This window comes from Melopsittacus undulatus, chromosome 4 (genome assembly GCF_012275295.1).
Source record: "Melopsittacus undulatus isolate bMelUnd1 chromosome 4, bMelUnd1.mat.Z, whole genome shotgun sequence".
Classification (NCBI taxonomy): Eukaryota; Metazoa; Chordata; class Aves; order Psittaciformes; family Psittaculidae; genus Melopsittacus; species Melopsittacus undulatus.
This window is the reverse complement of record NC_047530.1, coordinates 94843401-94863255: the sequence shown is the minus strand read 5'-3', so window position 1 is coordinate 94863255 and position 19855 is coordinate 94843401. Positions and strand designations below refer to the sequence as shown.

At 37.6% G+C, this 19855-nt stretch overlaps 1 protein-coding gene across 1 annotated transcript in view; it reads left to right on the top strand.

Annotated features, from left to right (window-relative positions):
• The first annotated feature begins 6129 nt into the window (after nt 1-6129).
• Nucleotides 6130-19855, top strand: part of PDE6C (phosphodiesterase 6C) — a 31099-nt gene continuing 17373 nt past the window's right edge. The window contains exons 1-7 of the mRNA XM_005144044.2: nt 6130-6800; nt 18028-18180; nt 18295-18384; nt 18606-18746; nt 19268-19342; nt 19432-19496; nt 19606-19672. Coding sequence (XP_005144101.1) covers nt 6321-6800; nt 18028-18180; nt 18295-18384; nt 18606-18746; nt 19268-19342; nt 19432-19496; nt 19606-19672 — 1071 coding nt within the window. The 5' untranslated portion in view covers nt 6130-6320. The remainder of the gene's footprint in view (nt 6801-18027; nt 18181-18294; nt 18385-18605; nt 18747-19267; nt 19343-19431; nt 19497-19605; nt 19673-19855) is intronic.

The window sequence follows — 19855 nt, the reverse complement described above, 5'->3', positions numbered from 1 at the left end:
CTTGGTTTAAACCACGACATCAACATAAAAAGGACATGGTACTGTTGGAACAAGTCCAGAGGAGGGCCATGAGGATGATCAGGGGCTGGAGCACCTCCCATATGAAGACAGGCTGAGAGAGTTGGGGCTGTTCAGCCTGGAGAAGAGAAGGCTGTGTGGAGACCGCAGAGCAGCCTTCCAGTATCTGAAGGGGGCCTACAGGGATGCTGGTGAGGGACTATTCATTAGGGACTGTAGTGATAGGACAAGGGGTAACGGGTTGAAACTTAAACAGGAGAAGTTTAGATTGGCTATAAGGAAGGAATTCTTTCCTGTAAGGGTAGTGAGGCACTGTAATGGGTTGCCCAGGGAGGTAGTGAATGCTCCATCCCTGGCGGTGTTCAAGGCCAGGCTGGACAGAGCCTTGAGTGACATGGTTTAGTGTGAGGTGTCCCTGCCCGTGGAGGGGGGTTGGAGCTATCTGATCTTAAGGTCCTTCCAACCCTAACTATTCTGTGATTCTATGTTTCACTGAAACAAAAAATATGTTTCTGTTAATAATTTTTAATTAAGGGCAAGAACCATATCAGTGTCTTAAATTAACCTGAGCTCATCAACAAAGATAAATATGAAGTGTGTAATTTTGTGTTAGCCATGGCACAGCATTTCTTTGTGTGCCTCTGCTGATCTCTGCGATGTTTGGCAATGCATATCTGATGGATGGGCCTAGCAGAGGCTTAGTAATTATACCTTCTAATTCATTCACCTCCTCAAGTCGGGGATCCCTATGAACTCTAGGTAATGCCTCAGAAAACTCTTCTTTTGAACTGCTATCATTGTTTATTTGCAGGAGTGCAGCTACAGTGAAGTCACTCTGGCATTTCCCAGTCAGATTTCAACAACTGTGTAAGACCTGGGCAAGTCAGTGCTGTATGTAGGCAACATAGTAAAAGTTTGGCTCTATTCCTCTTCTGGTTTAGCTATACTTCCAACTGTGCCCACCTGAGACAGAGTTCACATTAGTGAAGTATTTTCACAGTTGCAGATAAAACACTTTGGTTCAATGAGATAAGCTAAATTTTTAGGCAAAAAAGGCTCCTTGTTGTCAGTTACATCTTCATTAGGAGGGTACTGGGGCAGGGATGGAAGGTTGTTGGCAGACTACCATTTTTATGGCAATTCAAGGATGAATTTTTTCTCAGTCCTAACAGATGTAGCTATGCCAGCACAACTATGTAAACTCATAAACAGGGCAAACTTTGCCTCAGTTAATCATCATTTGGATTGACTTGGGCTATGGGTTAGGTTGAGAAATGATGCCAGCAAGTGATCCTCATCCAGATCTTTGGAACCTGGATATACCCCTTAGTTTGTACTTCTCATGCAAACAGAACAGAATTTGGGACAGGATTTCAATTGATTCTCCGAGCATTGCGCATAGATCAAGTCAATCCCATTAAAAGATTGCTCAGTTTTGGGTAATCTCAGACAATTAAAATATTGATAATGCATAAACATGCAAATAACCTGCAATGTAAAGCATTCATTTACAAAACTTGTTGTATCGACACAATTGATAAATTCCATATATGACTTCCCATTCCATTTGAATTTGGCAGCATATGTTTAATATTATAGAAAGTTTTTTAAAAGTCAGTATGGGTTTTTTTTTGAACTGTAATTAATTGAAGGTTAGAAAAGTCTTCTACCTTTGAATTGTGCCAAAAGGCAAAAAAAAAAATTGCCTTTCTGGCAGTGATTCTGTGATTGAAGTATTTTTTTTTACATTAATAGCCTGTAATATTCTGCAGTATTTTCCAATAGGAATAGCAACAGAAAATACACAGAAAAAGTCAGATTTTCAAAGGAAATTGCGGAAAAAAGCTTTCCTTGTAGAAGTGATTTTAGTTTCATTTATGACTTCATAATAGAAAAAAAGAAACAAGAGTCAAATTACTATTTAAAACATTTTGAATACTGCTACATTGAAACTTTAAATACTTAAACAACTAGAATTTTATCTGTGGTCAGAAGAGTAATTCTAGCTCTTAGGAGAAAGCTGGCTCAAAGAACTGGTAATAGGAGATATAGCATCTGTTTCCAGCCAGACTGCACATAGATTGAAAGACTTTTTGCAGTCTTCTTACAGTTATTTATAGCATGCCATTCACAAACATGGGTATCTATTAAACTCTTAGAGGCAGAGTTTGCAGGGAAATGAGTGGTTGTTGTGTGCACAGAGCAGAGGATCCAAGCGTAGCCACAGCACCATGGAACCAGACTCATATAACAACTGACAACAAATTACATGATCCGTGCCAAAGAGCTCTGTGTACTTTGTAAGGGACAGCTGCGTACACTGTCACCATCACAACTGTTCCCCTTGGTGTCAGTCTGAATACAGAGGTCAAGGACAGAATGGGATTGAAAAGATTAGCCTTTGCACCATGTCAGCCTGCGTGCTACCTGTTTTTGTGATTTAATGACGTCACATGCTGCTTAAGGAGTAAATTTACACTGAGCTCTTTATAAATGGTATTTAAACAAACCTAGTTTAAAACGGTACCTTTATTCTCTTTAGCAAACCTTTCTGAGGATTGTGATTCTGAACGGAAATGTTTATCTAGATGTTCTACTAAAATGGAAATAGCTTGAAACAAAGACATACGTTTGCCAACAGGCTGGCCAGCCTGGTGAAGAGAGTTTTAATGGCGAATGATGAAAGCCATGGACGTACTGGAGCAAGTCCAACAAAAAGCCACAGAGATCATTGAGCAACAAGAGAATCTGACAAACTGGGTGGCTGAGGGAGCTGAGACTGTTCAGTCTGAAAGTAATACTCTGGGAGATCTTATCAAGTTTATAAATATCTGGCAGAAGGGTATATAAAAGATAGAGTCAGACCCTTCTCAATGGTGTTGAATAGTATTCTCAGTAATAGAAAATAGTCAGGTAACCTAAGATCACCAGGGAATCAATATGAGAGAGGATAAGGTTAAACAGCTGCCATCCTTTGCTCAGTGTGTATACTAAAATTCACGCCAAGCTGCCAAGAAACCCATGCTCATGGTCAAAGCTACAGTGCATTTGGCAACCCAGGTTAACCCCTTCATGCTAGACTGGCCATTTATTTCAGGAAATCTCCCCTAGAATCTAGAATCTCTGTTGTCTACTTATTTTATGAACCCCAGGGCTCATCATTGGTAATTTTAAGAAACCATGAAAATTGGCACCTGTATGGAAAAATCAGTTAACTTACTATCCTCAGTGTTCATATTTTTAAGGTTACTTCTTTAAGAAAAGGGATAGCAAATTATTTAAAAAAATAATCCCTAAAAGTTCAGGTTGTTTATAAAGGTCCCCAAAACACACCAGATCAGTAACACCAAAATATTTCAGTGCCAAAAGAACGGCTGTTAGAGGCACACAGTGCCTGTTGTACATACCTACAGAATCAACTCTCCCAACTCAGGAAATTTAGGAAAAAATAATAAAATTCTGACTATTAATTTCTTGGATTATATATATAAATCTCTGATGACCAGGCAGTGGCCACAGAATTATCCACATCAAAACCCATGCAGTTGAAATAAATGCATTTGATCTGTGTTTCTTCAGAAAATCTTAACTGAATGAACCACATTAGATGGACAGACTCAGATACAAACACTGAACTGTGCTGGGAAACCTTATAAATACCTTTGACATTTACGTGCTGCTTGAATCTATTTAAATAACCGTGTCTGTCAGTTATCCTTCTTAGGAGTTTCCACGTTTCACAAGGGCTCAGGAATGGTCTGCCACTAAGAACTACTCCATAAATAATTTGATTTCTGTAGTAACTCTGAACATCAACGTGAACAATGTGAATACCATTGTGAACTATGAACAAATGACATCATAAGTATTAAAATTACAAAGCACACATTTATGATATTGTCTGAAATTAAAACAATTTGAAAAATATAGCACCTGCTCATCATATTTTTAAATTAAACTACCTCAGCATGGAAAAGAATCAGAGCCAAATGTATTTTTAAATTAAAAAAATTGCAAGGAAAGATGATAGCAAAATTTGAAAAGTTTGAAATTGCCAGAAATGTCAATTTATTTTGTTATAGTTTCTTGTAATAAACTTAAATACAAATATTAATTAGAATTGCTAAAGGTAAAATACTAAATAGTGTGGAAAATGTGAAGAGGAAAGGAACTAGAATAGAAAATGGAAGTCTTATTCTAGTACAAAAGCTTTAAAATTCAGTACAAAGCTAGTACTCAAAAAAGTTTAAATGTTCTAATTTACAAAATTTATTAAAATACTAATATGAGAAAAACAAAAAAATTATCAATACAAGTACACTGTATTTTTCTAACTCTAAAATGAGGACTTCATAAATATAAGGTGCATTTATAGAATCATAAAATCAGCTAGGTTGGAAAAGACCTTTAAGATCATCAAGTCCAGCTATTACCCCAGGACTGCCAGGACCACCAGGAAACCGTGTCACTAAGGACCTCATTTACATTTGTTTTGTACGCTTCCAAACTATATTATAATTTCTATCAAATCACTTCAGCTTCTTGGTTTGCCCTAATTGTGCATTGTTTAAATCACAACAAACAATTACAGGATGAGATACTGCAACCTCACACACCCAGCAGGGAGGGTCTTAAGCTGTCCCACAGGCTCCTAGAGGCAAGTAACCCAGCCAGAGAAAAGCAACCAGGACAGAATGTGTGATTTCCATGTGCATTTTAAAATCCTTATGGCAACTGCAGTCTGGCAAAAATTGGTGTCTTGCACAGTGTTTCATATCACATTCAGGGAAAACTAATTTACTGAATAAGCTGCCATTACATACCCATCACTGACCAGTTTGTTGTGCACTAGAGGATCAGAGTCAGTTGCCTATGTTGATTCTTTTAGACTTGTTGATAAAAATGAATGTTGACACAGTCTGGTCTCTGGCAGACAGATAAAGTTGTACTTTGAGATTACTATTTTCAAATTAAGAATTGCCAAAGGGTATGTATTATTTTATTCATATACAAAGAATCTCTTTCTGCTTCTGATCAATGTGGATGGCACAAATATAAATAAGACTAATTGTACTGCAACTGTTCTATTGTGCTGAAATTCAGATCTGTTTCAATGAATACAGATCATTTGCTGTCATTGAGTTAAAGTTGGTGCTCAACTTTAACTCATCTTTCTCACATAGCCCTGGGATGTTTTTCATCCTATTTTTCATCATACCTTTTCCATTCATGTGAGTGATGCTGAACTTCTGATGATAGGAAACTTCAAACATGTTATTAAAGCTAAAACCAGACTTAAGCTTCCCTCTTTGCTTACTTTCTGTCAGTTATTACCGTTTTTCTGCTATTTAAAAGAGCAGACATCCCCCACTTTTTGTGAAGAAGACACAGAAGAAAATACATTACTGGCAGTACTCTGGTTATTTATTCTTATAGAGTAAAAACTGTACTGTCTCCTGAACTCAGCTTGAATTCAAGCCATTTTCTGGTTTTATTTTTTCCTTTAGGCTATATTTGTAAAAAATAAATTTATTTTAAAAAAATTTGTAAGTCATATCTGACTGTGCTGAGTCAAATTCTAATTCTTTTACTCCATCTTCAGACAGGTAAACCACTTGAAAAAGCTCACACTTTGGTCAGGTCTTTAGGATTTCACCCATTTTATGCATGTATAGCTTCATAATTATTTACTTTCAGTAATCCAGTTTCCATCATCTCCTGACTCTTTCAACTAAACCAAAATTGCAGTTTAAAAATTTTCTCTGTAACATTCTGTTTTCCTCCTCTTAAGCACCTCTCACAAATACACATGTGTACATCTGCGCACGTGTATAATGTGGGCTAACTATCTAAGTGGAATTCTTCATATTAAATTTCAAGGGAAACTTTTGCGTGCATGGTACAATACTGTGAATGAAGGAGGTAACATGCAGGTATACATGACTACACATCAGACAATTTTATAAGTTTTAAGAATTATTTTATTTGTTTAAAATGCTGAAATGATTCCCTTAGGATTTATGAGCTAAGAATGTTCAAGGTTTAGTGTCCTGTCATCCCTTTATTTAGCAGTCTCCAAGATCTCACACTAAGAAGATGCTAAGCCAGTGCCTTCTGTCATAGCTCAGGAGTTTCAGAGACCTTGGAAGCCAGAGAGGAAGGTGAATGTACTATGCCTGTGAGCTGTACAATATGTACACAGCACTGTTTTTTTACTAGTATCAAGTTAGGACTTCTTGCTACCACTCCTACTTTGATGGTAATGCGGTTCTAAAAGAAATCCGAAGAACAATCCAGCAAAAATGGGTGAGGTAAATAAAGATGACGTTGAAAAATACTTGGAGAACAACCCCCAGTTTGCCAAGGAGTATTTCGACCGAAAAATGAGGGCAGAAGTGCTGGGAAGTATCTTTAAAGTGAGCCCTGGAAATGTGAAAGAAGGAGTCAGCTTCAAAGACATGTCCCGTCTGGAGGAGTGTGACATACTTTTTGAGCTGCTGACAGAAATACAGGATGAAGGAGGAGATATGGAAAAGATAGTGCACAAGGCCTTACAGAGGCTAGCACAGCTGCTGGCAGCTGATCGATGTAGTATGTTTCTTTGCCGTTCCCGAAATGGTATTCCAGAGGTGGCCACCAGGCTTCTCAATGTCACTCCAACTTCCAGCTTTGAGGAGAATTTGGTGAAACCAGACAATGAGACAGTTTTTCCTCTGGACATCGGGATAGCAGGATGGGTTGCTCATACCAAGAAGTTTTTTAACATACCTGATGTGAAAAAGGTAAGTGACTGCTCTTGGGGAATGGGTTTCTGTCCATCTGCTTACTCAGCTTCCTGCACAGTGCTCGTGGTATGGAGTCATTCTTCAGAAACATCCCAGAGACAGAAATCCAGACCAAAAGCATGAGAAAAGCAGCAGTAGAACTACATCATGTAGTCTAGTGAGATATTTCTAGTATCCTTGCACAATAGTTGTAATGTAATTTATTATAATAAGGGAGGAGACTATTAGGTTAATAGAGACACTAGGTACTTGTATTTCTGTCGAGCAAGGCGGATTCCTATTCTGTTTTCCAGTATGGGCTTGCAAGAGTGCTCCCTTATCATATCGTGCTGCCATACAACCACCTCTGAATACAATCAATTTACAGCTTTTGTAATGAGGATGCTTCATTTTAAGTAGGTGAATGAAGCCAGATGATGATGTCAACATATATTCTCAGTTTCAAGTCTGTCTTTGAATTTAATACGACTCCAAATCTTGAGGATGTCCAGATCCAAGGCTTTTGTTCAGAACCATCTATAGAGGAAGATTAATGAGTCAGCTGGTCTGACATTTTCAGAGTTCATGTTGAATTTGCTCAGAATCACCCTCTTTAGTTATGATGCCGACAAGGGTTATTAAAAATGCTAATTAAAATGATGAGTGACCTGACAGAAGTTAAACATGCATTATGAGAACTGTTTTCAGAAACTGCTCTGAAATACATGGGGAAACATAAATGTGCTGTGATTGCTGTAAATTTCTTTAAAAATAGATAACCTTATATTATAAAATGGTGACATCTTCATATCCTTTTTGTGTTATATGGAAAAGCTCAACATAAACCAAATGGTGCTAAGATAATTATACAAGATGGCAGTCTGTCCTCTCAGTATTTCCTATACAGTCAATTTATAATCCTAGGCCATTTTAGGGATGGAAACCACCTCAGTGTTTTAAGATCAATATAAATTAAAAAAAAAATCTTTACACACTGCAATTGTCTATGTTTTCCAGGAGATAAACAAAAAGCATTATATTTTATCATGGTACATGTTGGCAGACGTAAAAAATAAAGGACTACTTTAAAAGCTCAGAAACAAATGGAAATATATTTGTATGTGAAAATAGCATTCCAATATATAGTAAACTACCTCAGATGTAAGTAGGAATGACAACAACAAACGGAAGAATGACTGATTTGAGAAAAAAGAAAACACTAAGATGTTTTCTCCAATGTCTGCTGTTCTGACAAGAAGCACCTGACCTACTGCCTCTTACCACCACACTGGGAGATTGGAGGATAATCCTTCTAAATTCATAAGGCTGATTACATGAGAAAAGATTAGAAGGATCAAGAAAGATATGCTTTTTATCAGAAACTGCAGTGCTCCTTAATTTCATTGTGGGAGAGGTACACAAAGGAGGACTGCCCAAATATTTCTGTGTTTGCAATAGAATTTGTTCAAAATTTTGTGACTAATATCATTTGAATATGCTTAAATAAGAGAACCTTTCTGTCCATCTAATGCTGCTAGGCATACATTTTGCACTCATAAATTAATCCATATCAGATGAATATCTGTCTAGCTATTGTTCAGCCATGCTAAGGTAATCTTTACTTAGGCATCCTTTTACTCTGTTAGGATTACTGATAGGCCCACAATGCAGTTAAATCAAGGTTCCACTAATCCACATTTGGGAAATGAATGTAATCAAAATATTGACATTTCATAGATTAATTGCAAAACTACCAGCCTTTTCTCTGGGACCAAGATTTGTTACTTAAAAACAACCCTGAAGATCTCAAAATTGTCACCATTTCCATTCTATTTGTACAAATCCACACTCCTCACACAGACCACGTTCCCAGTAATGCCACCAAAATCTCTCTATTTTGGAGAGAAATGCAGAACCAGAACTGCAGCTTTAGTCAAAACATTTAAGGAATATATTTAGTCCCTGGCAGCAGAAATAGGCAGCCGCTGAAACCTTTATCATGTTTTTGAAAGCATTATTACTTTTCAGGTCATTTTTTATGCACTTCAGTTAAACTAGACTGCTACCCAAAATGAGCAAAAAATTACAAGCAGACTTAAGAGAGAGAGGAATTTTACCCCTATTGCCTTGTCAGAATACAAAATGCACAATGAATAATTCTAGATGCTATAGTACTTTAAATTTGTCATGTCTAACTACTTTCTATTGTTGACACAATCCATATCCAAACGGCATAGTGTTTTTTAAGTCTTAAGTACATGACAACATTGAAAAACCCACAGTGAGACATTTCCATGCTTCAGTCACCACCCCTTTATAACACAAGTGAACGTAATGAAAGATCACAACAGCAATAAATCATTGCAAGAATTTAAAGCTCCACTTTTGGTGCCTGGTAGCCAGTTCCTTAGGGATTATCTTCTTCTTCAACCTGGAAAAGTATCAATAAATATGAGGAAGCTCCTCATCCTGACTAATGCTTCAGAAAAGAAAAGCGGAGGAAAAGATACAGACCTTTCATAATTAACTTAGTAGTAAGAACAGTCTCCCCCCACAAGATTATGGACCTGTTGACTGCAAGAGCTAATAGTATTTAATCCAGGATTTAACAGTAGTGAGAAACAGAAGGCCAGGCAAGACCATTGCCCTAGTAATTCCCAGGGTCTGGCAGGGCATGTGAAACAAATATTCCAAAGTAAAACAATAGACTACGTAAAATTTGATATGTCTATTAGTATTCTTCAAATATTAATTTAAAACATGGACAATGTGATAAAGAAGAGTACAATTGCCAACTAAGGCAGTATTTCGAAATAAAGCTAAGAAATAGTTAAACAACGAGCATCTCTTCTGAGCAATCAAAATCTTACATTCTCAGTGTGTAAGAACCAATAAAGAATACTATATATATTTGCTCGACTACATATATTTAAATTATTGCAGTATTCCCTTTAGTTCAGAGATATTTGAAGACAAAGATTTAACTGAGGATTGGAAATTTCTGCTTATAGTATAATATAAAATTATATGAATGGTGAAAAACATGCGTCAAAAGAAGTGAAAGCTTTTGGATTAGATCCATATGGGACTGAAATGTTCTGATGCTGAAGAACAAGCCCTCATTTGTAGAGGTTCTGCACTGGAATCCACAACCCCCAGTGAAGAATCAGCTGGATGTGGAGAGATCCTGATGCTTCCAATTCAGATTAAGGAGCCAGAGCAGTGATCCTTTTGGCACGTAATTTAACAACTTCAGTACATCTTCAAGTTGCAAGCACTTGTATTATCCCTTAGTAAATTGATACAGCTTCATTTTGTATGAATCTTTTTTTCTGTAGGAGCTCTACTTCTCTTTAATGCAAGGGCAGGAGAGACTTCAGATTCAGGCCTGTCATAAATGACAGGAGTTTCAGATTCACAGGAATGTATCAGTACCCAGACTTCAGGCTGCCTGAACCTGGAACAAGGAAGAAGAGATACTCCATCCCTTTTCTTCAATCTATATCAGATTGTAAAAAATTATTTGAAGAGGGGAGAGAAAAGAGAAAAGGGAAGCATGGTCTTGCAGCTCAGTGGTTCAGATTCCCTGTGGCAGTGAGGAGACCTGGACACTGAACTGTTGTCTAGCTGCTACATGCAAACAGTTGCTCTGGTAACACACAGTGGTGGTTCTGTGATCAGGAGGTAGACTTAGAATGCCTCCTAGGGCAAGAAGACATTACTGGAATCAGACACATCAATGTCAAAGATATGAAGCAATGAGAAAGCACAGAAGACAGCAAGATGGTCAATGACACAACTGGTTGCTCTGAAAATGGAAAGAATGGAGTCACATTGTGGTAGAGCTGGTAGCAGGTCAGTCACTTGCTAATAAGGTGTCTTAGATCTTAACTCATACTCAGCTAGTCCCCTCACAAAGTGATCTTGGGGAAGAAACCCCAATATCCAGCATATTGAGGAGGCAGAGTATGTTAAAAAAAACTTCAAAGTCCAAAGGGAGATTGTTAAATAATTTCAGAGGGAAATTCTTGAGAAACAAACTCAGTGTTAAGATGAGAAGAAATAAGAGCAAAGATACACAACACTACAAATGCACTGCTTTGCTGAACTTCTGGAAAGAAATGAGAACTGAAACAACCCCAAGATAAACTCAAAATGAGGGGAAAAATGGAGAGGTAACCTTTTACGTGGGAAGAACTTGTGTTGTAAACGTTAATGTCTGCTCCTCCATTTTATCTTATCATCTTGATAATAAAAAACAGACTGTCATGAAGTCACACTCAATACAGTAAAATATTAACTGCAAAAATGGAAATAGGAACAAATCTCTGGAAACTGCACCTTCCAGAAGAAAAACCCGAACTTTTAGTTCTTTCTTTGAATTAATTTTTGTTAAAAGAGGAAAGCTTCCAAAATTAAGAAAAAAATGAACATTAAGAAATAAAATTAAAAGCTCCCCTTTATCCCAATTTTCTTGTTTTCTATGAAAAAAAATACTGAAATATAATAGATTCAATTTCAAAAAGTTGCAAGATAGCCACTTCATATGGCAAATAACAAGCAGACATTTCAGTGACATGACTGAAAAGTTCAATCCCAAAATGCTATTAAATATATATGAAGGGCTACTTGATTCAATTTCAGAACTCCAGTGATCTTGAAGATATCAACCTCAATTTGTTTTCTAATGCTTGGACGTTACATGTCAAAATGCAGTTGGTTTACATCCCTGACAATATATGATTTTTTGAATGTGGCCTAATGAATAGCCAAATCTATTAATTAGGTTTGGTTTTGAATTAGACTGATGACATTATTGTAGCTGATAGCAGTTGGTTTTTATTTCCCACTCATACTCAATTATATCATTATGAAAAAACCCCACATTTGTGAGTTGAAAATAGGACAGGCAGAAATAAGAGATGGAGCAGTGTAGCACACCAATACCACCTTGTCTGTTAGAAATTTTGTTTGGGAAATCTGAGCCAGTGCAAGATGATCAGTGGGAGAAAAAAGTATCAGAAAGAGGAGAAAATACTGAAGGAATACAGAAATGTGAAGATGATGCAAAGAAATTATATGTGTGGCACCAGCTCCTGATGTCAAAGGTTCCTGTGGTTCCTGTTCCAGCAATGTTCCAGACCCTCTCCTGGTCATCCGAAGGACGATGTATTTTGACCAGTCTGAGCTAATCTATCCAACTCAGAACTGCCAGCACAATATGAGCAAAGTAGCTGAAAGGGGTGCCAGAAAGCCATTATTCCTCTGTGCTTTGTAGGAGGAAAGAGGTGGAGTAAAATAGGCATCTGCTTTCTTGGCACTACCACCTCAGCTACAGGATTAAGTCTTATCAATTCTTAACTGTGATATTTGAGGCACTGCACCAAAATGCAAAGGTAGGCTGCACAACAGATACTGACAGGTCACTCAGAGTCAACACACAGAAGGAAGGAACAGGAAGAGGTTTTTGAATGGGCCCAATAGTGATTGTCATATGAAAACCAAAGTGTAAATGTCACCTGGTGGATACAAAAAAAAACATCATGATGATTGCTAGCAAGGCCCCCAGTTACTTAAGCAACGTCTTATGGGAAATCCTCATTTCCTAACATTTCAAACCACATGTGAATGAAGATGCTGATGTTGTGCCTAATTAAAAGCAGTTGGGAATAAGCAAGTATACTGGAGATGTGAGAAGCCCTGGTACTAACAATTTTGAGCTGCTGTTCCTATTATCTCAAATCAACCAGAGCAATGAAACTGCACCCCGACTAGCTGAACAGGGAAGAGAGATCCTTCCTCCCATATACTTTTGTTTTGCTTTTCACACTTTTCCATTTTTCTGTCTTTCCTGAATTTGTATAAAAGATACACTTTTGCATGTGCAATTGAAACTAAATTAACGAGGGTCACACTATCTCATTACTTAGAAGTTTTGCCTTTTCTGATCATATTTACACTCAACAACTAATTTACACAGCAGACTTCGACCTGGAGTTTTCAGTAGTGTCAAACTCATTTTCCTCAGGCTGCATTTGTTGTTAATCTCATTAGAAATGCTCAAGGCTTAATTTGGTGTTCTGGTATAGCAAACCCTAAAATAACATTACACACTGCAAGATGTACTTCCTTTATTAAATACTGTAGGATGGTTCCATGAACATTAGAATGATGGTCTTCATCGCTTTTTAAGCTTGGCATAAAAAACCTGTGAGAGGTTAGAAAATTTGCAGAGCTCCTTTTCATAGTCACTTAAAGAATTGTGGGATATCTAAAACCAGCCAGTGAAAGAGAACTCTTCATGAGAGAAATAAGGTCTTTAAAAACTGGTGAAAGGAAATACATAGGAACATATCATTCCCAAGAATGGAACTGAGATCTGCAGGAAAAGCCATTAAATAAGAGATGGAACAGAAGATGATTCCTTCTTCTGGGCACCCCACCAGGAAGAACTTTCCAGAAACAATGAAGTAACATTGATTTTTTTTTTAAAAAACAAACTACATAAACTTGAAGTATTATCTGCTTATGTAGTCTTTCAAAATTAACTTCTTGAGATACCTGCAGTTCCCAGGGGAGTGATTTTTTTTTTTTCTCTTTTATATTTACTTTACCTCAGAACCAGATATGGTATAGTTCCAGTAAGGAAGTTTATCTGTAAGTACCATACGAGGGAAACAAATGTCAGTTTTAGAAAGACAGGCCTTACTTTCCCTTTCACAGAGGTGTAATCACATTGCTTACACAACAGTGACTTCTGATTTAGTAAATTCCACTGGTAGCTGTGAGGTGTAAATAAGCTTACAAACCTTAAAGAAAATGAAATGTTAATGCCAAGTTATCTAAAAGTAGAACTTTATATTGATATTTCATTGGAAAAAGGTTTATATTAGTAATGTCTAGTAGTGCTGGTGAGTTACAGTGAGATAAAAGTGGTGTCATGGTTTAGAGAATCAGGAAACCTGAATTAACTACTAATCTCCAAGTGTATAGGCTAGATCCATTGTATCTTGCCAAACTCCTCTTCAGTCACCTTCCATCACCTGCAACAGAAAAACGAATACAAAGAGGTGCCCTAGTTTTCCACTCCAGTATGCTGGTGCTAGCTTAGTGCAAATCCAGGACATGCTGAACATTTTAGGTCATATCTACAGATCTGATCATTGTACAGTAAATAGCTAGACATCTCAGCTTCAAGAGTAGCTAGTAGAAAATGCTTACAAATGTACTACAATTAGGGAGTTATCACAGATCACCTTTTCTTCATTTTATAAAAGCCTATTTGATGATTTAACTGAGAGCTAGAAGTTCACATCACGCTTCTGGTCTTCTGCCTCTGGTACTTCAGAACACATTTCTTGCTTATCTATGAACAGAGTTTTCCAGACATTGCAAAAAGCTATTTTCTTTGAAAACAAAAGGAGCTTATATTCTAAAAAGAATATATTTTAAAACCTTAAAATAAAGTCTTCAAAACTCGTACCAACTATGTGCAAAATATTAAATAATGAAAAGCCTAAAACTAAGCACAAATTTTTGCTTATATATGCAAATCAATGCGATACGAGTCTTTGTACACGCTGTGGGGAATGTTGGCAATGTGCAATGAGGTATTTGTATCTTTCTGCATTGCACTATCAAGGCACAACTCAAGATGGCTTGCAGTCACTGAACTTTCTGTTTATTAACACAGACTTGCATTAAAATTTTCCTATCCTCTGCAAAAATTGTATGACCAAAGTGCTTCTTCTGAACAATTCTGAACACCACTTCGGTCTGGAGTCAGCAGCTGTGTCTTGCTGATTCAGCTCATGTGGTGTATACAGGTCCCTTTTAAGTATTCAGAAATCCATGGGTGTCTGAAAGTTTCATTTATCCCCTCATAGCAGCATACAGCACTCTCACACCAAGAACCTGGGCCTTGCCATTATGCTAGATGGTCTTGGGGAGGCCAAGGTACTGCAAAAGAGGGTCAGATTGTCTATCTGACTTACTTCACTTTGAATGGCTAAAACAGAGATTCAGAAATTATTACCGAAGCCCAAAACCACACTCAAACTCAGACTGGTTTTGTCAGTAGGCAATACATCTCAGAGAAAATATTTCCACATAATAACATACTTGCTTAGCAGACTGCAGGACATGATCTGAGTTTTACACAGAAGAGACAGATTGACTGTCATTTTCCCCGGGTGTCTGTTGAGATACCTCTACACCTTTCTCCAAGAAAAGCAGAAAATAACTCATGGAAAGTTTGACTGAAATAGAAAAAGCTCTTCTTCACTTGGATAGTATATGCAAAACTGGCTACGCTTTCCAGGGACTCAAATATATCCTGATACATTGAGCTACAGAGAAAACATACTGGTTACATTTATTTATCTCAGTGTGATTTATGGAGGTGTCCTTAGGAGAATCAATTCTCTGTAAGAGAGCCCAGCCAGTAAATATAGAAGAGATTTCAGAGTTACTTCCACACATTTAATTACTTCCAGAGTAATGCACTCATTGAAGGAAATCTAAAATGCAAATATAAAAGATGGGCTATCTAGACTATGAAGAATTGAACTGTGTAAGTGGGGAAAGCCCTAACATTCTGAACACATAAAAAGATCCAGACTACCTTTGCAGGGCTGTATATGCTATAAATTCAACATATACCAGAAACAATTGCTAGAGGGAAGAGGAGAAAAAAGAAATTAAGAAGGAAGATACAAATAATAGACAAACAGTTTTAGTTCTGGCATTTTCTAGTCTTCTCTTGTTGGATTTTACAACCTAGAAAACATTTAAGTAGTTTTATGTATAGTTTCTGAAAGGAGAAATTCTATTGTGCAGAATCCTGCAACATTCTCCAGACCATCAGCAAGGAAGATGCCTTGAGATGCATCATGTAGATCTTGGCTGCCTAGGCTAATGCAGTAATTAATAGCAGTAATATCCATCAGCTCTGAGGGTAGACATGTCAGTAACTTTATAAGTGGGTTCACAAATAACTGATAACAGCAGGGGACTGGTAAAGTTTCAGAATCTTGGTTGTTGGTGGATGTCTTTAGAACAGGACTCATAGAATCATAGAATAGTTAGGATTGGAAAGGACCTCAAGATCATCTAGTTCCAACCCCCCTGCCATGGGCAGGGACACCTCACACTAAACCATATCACCAAAGGCTTCATCCAACCTGGTCTTGAACACTGCCAGGGATGGAGCATTCACTACCTCCCTGGGCAACCCATTCCAGTACCTCACCACCCTAACAGTAAAGAATTTCTTCCTTATATCCAGTCTAAACCTCTGCTGTTTAAGTTTCAACCCGTTAACCCCTTGTCCTATCACTACAGTCCCTAATGAATAGTCCCTCCCCAGCATCCCTGTAGGACCCCTTCAGATACTGGAAGGCTGCTCTGAGGTCTCCAAGCAGCCTTCTCTTCTCCAGGCTGAACAGCCCCAACTTTCTCAGCCTGTCTTCACATGGGAGGTGCTCCAGTCCCCTGATCATCCTCGTGGCCCTCCTCTTGACTTGTTATAACAGTGCCATGTTCTTTTTATGTTGAGAACACCAGAACTGCACACAATACTTCAAGTGAGGTCTCACGAGAGCAGAGTAGAGGGGCAGGATCACCTCTTTTGACCTGCTGGTCACGCTCCTTTTGATGTAGCCCAGGATACGGTTGGCTTTCTGGGCTGTGAGTGCACACTGCTGGCTCATGTTCATTTTCTCATTGACCAACACCCCCAAGTCCTTCTCTGCTGGACTACCATGAATTTCCTTTTTGCCCAACCTGTAGCTGTGCCTGGGATTGCTCCCACCCAGGTGTAGGACCTTGCACTTGGCATGGTTAAACTTCATGAGGTTGGCATCAGCCCACCTCACAAGCGTGTCAAGGTCCCTCTGAATGGCATTCCTTCCCTCTAGCGTATCAACAGCTCATTTGGCCCCTCCCTGGCTGGCTGCCATTCCTATCCATGGTGTTATAATGTAGCCTGGCGATCTGACTACTAGGCCTCTCGCCATGTCCTGACATTCTCTTTCAGCACTAACCACTCATCACCTGGAGAAATCAGATCCAGACCTGTTAAAGGAAGTTCGGGGAGAATTTGTCATTGACTGTAGATGAAGACTTGAGTGCTCATGTCTGAAGAAGTCTGAGCACTGACTTGTGGGTAGTGGCAGATGCAAGTGGATGGAAAAGGCTCAGTGAAGGCAGTCTGGCTATTTTTGCTGCTTAGTAGAACCATTTAACTTCTCAGTATGCATGTATTGATAGATTCTAATCACCCAACTTGTAACTCAGCTCACTTAGATATATTATCATAGGACATCATGAAACACAACAACCTTTTACAGATTTCCCTGACAAATTTCAAATCCCATTTTTTTTTAAATGAAGAAAACACTAAAGCATTTCAAAGAAAGCACCAAGAATGTTTTAGAAATAAAACATATTTCCATGAAATATATACAAGCTTCCCAGTATTTTTTACATAAAGGAATTAAAAGAATAGCTTTTACTAAACCCTCCTCAGCATTTGGTATCAAGGAGGAAAGCTGGGGTAGTTAGTTGTGGCTTATTCATTAGCCACGTGGTCTCATTCCCACAGGATCATCCACCTAACAAAAGCAGCTCTGTGTCCCGATCCCCCTAGTCCTACAACTCCCCATTCACAAGAATAGTATGTTGGGCTGGAAGCAGCAGAAATGGAAGTCTATCAGACAGGAAATGAGAAACAGCTCCACCAGATGAATACCTGCTGGGATGCCTCTCTGCCAGCGGCATTTTTAGCCGTATACATTCAGGAGAGATGGTAGTTTCAGCTGTTGTGTGATGGGACAGTATAATGAATTTTATCTACGTAAATAAATAAAAAATATTAACATAGCTATGAAATAATTCTCTTACATGCAAACCATATGTATTAGACTTAGAGGTAGCCTCAAAGTCAAATTACTCTCTCCTTTACCATAGATTTTCCCATATCTTTAATTCCTCATCATTCTAATAAGAATCTACACAACTTGATTTCAGCAGCTACATTCATTATTAATGCCTAAGTTAAGCTTGCACATATAACTGCAAGATTTAGTTACATAATGATAATGGGGTTTTGTGAGTATAAACCTACTGCACTGTGAAACTGTGCTCATAGCAAACAGTAATTATCAACTAAAATGATGGTTTGCCCTTGGAGTGGTAACTGACTGTTACGTATTTCATTTGTTTTGGTTTTCTTTTTTTCTTTCAGAACAACCATTTTTCTGATTTTCTGGACAAAAAAACTGGTTACACAACAATCAATATGCTGGCAACCCCAATTGTGCAGGGTAAAGAGGTGCTTGCTGTTGTGATGGCGCTCAACAAATTAAATGCCACTGAGTTCTCTAAAGAGGATGAAGAGGTAATAACCTTAAATGTCACACAACAGTGCAACTGTTAGTTCAACAAGTAGTTTGAATGAATCTACCTCTTGATTTGATCTTTTGTCTCATTTTTGCTTTTTTCTCATTTTTAGGTTTTTAAAAAATACCTCAATTTTATATCTTTGGTCCTAAGAAATCATCATACAACGTATCTCTACAATATTGAATCCCGAAGAAGTCAGGTAGAGAAAATTTTGTTAATTATAATACTTCATTTTTGTGTGAAAACATTATTATTTTCACTATTCTATGCTCTTGAAGCTTATTGAAGTAAGGATAGCATCTTATTTTTTTTTTAATTTGATAACAGTAATGCATCTTATTCTGTAATACTTAGGAATTATATGCTTATGTTTACATAGTGCTGTGAACATTTACTCTCTTTCTCTTTTGTTGTAAATAGATGCTTTTGTGGTCTGCCAACAAGGTATTTGAAGAGCTAACAGACATTGAACGGCAGTTTCACAAAGCACTGTATACTATTCGAATTTATTTGAATTGTGAAAGATACTCTGTTGGTCTGCTGGACATGACTAAAGAGAAGGTAACAAACATTTTGCCTGCTCCTAACTCTAAGTTATAAAACCTAGCCTTCTAATTAATTTGTTCTGCATATTTCTAGTGCATGTCTTTCCGAAGCAGAAAGTTACCATGCTTTCCAACCTTTTGGGGTAATTTCTATAAAACCTAATCACATCACAAAAAATTACATGTAAAACGTAAGCATGGCAAAGGATAAAACCATGATAAACAAAAAGGCTAATTCTGAAATGATTTTAATAATTCCATGTGAGAAAGGGTAGAAGAGAGAAGTGCAGGTCTGATTATTGCTTTATAAAATAACTGCCTTTTAAAACAACAATTAACATGTACAATCATCCAGAGATAAGCTTCAGATTAGCCTGCAATTTACTGCCAGACATATCTTGCCTAGAATACATGTAACAATGTTTTCTTCATATTGTCTTAAATGTGGCCATAGCACAGCTATGGAGAAAAAAAAAGTAACATGACATCTGCAGGTAGCAATTTTATCTATGAACACCCTGTGTCTAATTTTCTCAGGAGTTTTATGACGAGTGGCCAATCCGGCTGGGGGAGGCAGAGCCTTACAAAGGCCCCAAGACACCTGATGGACGAGTGAGGATCTTAATTTTTCTTTTTATGAATCTGAATTTCAAAAATTGAAGTTGTACAGGTCACTTACATGTTTTCCTCTTTTAATTTAGGAAGTCAACTTTTATAAGATTATTGACTATATTTTACATGGAAAAGAAGAAATCAAAGTCATTCCGTGAGTATTCCTTAGCAGCCTGTGAATGTGTGGTAACTAGATATATTGCTGGGATAGAATAGTAATGTCTGTATTGCAGAAATCGTTTAATTTCATTCTCTCTCTAAAGGTCACCTCCAGCAGATCACTGGTGTCTTGTCAGTGGACTGCCAACATATGTTGCTGAAAACGGATTTGTAAGTTCATAGTAAAAGTAAAAACTAAAAGTTTTCATTCATACAGTTCTTCTGATTGAACAAAAAACCTCCCAAACCTCCCCACAACCAGAAACCTCTACAAAAATACCGTGCTGCTTCCTGTGTAATTGGTTCCCAGTGAAATCAGTAGTCTGGATGGAGACAAGGCCTTGGCATAAACAG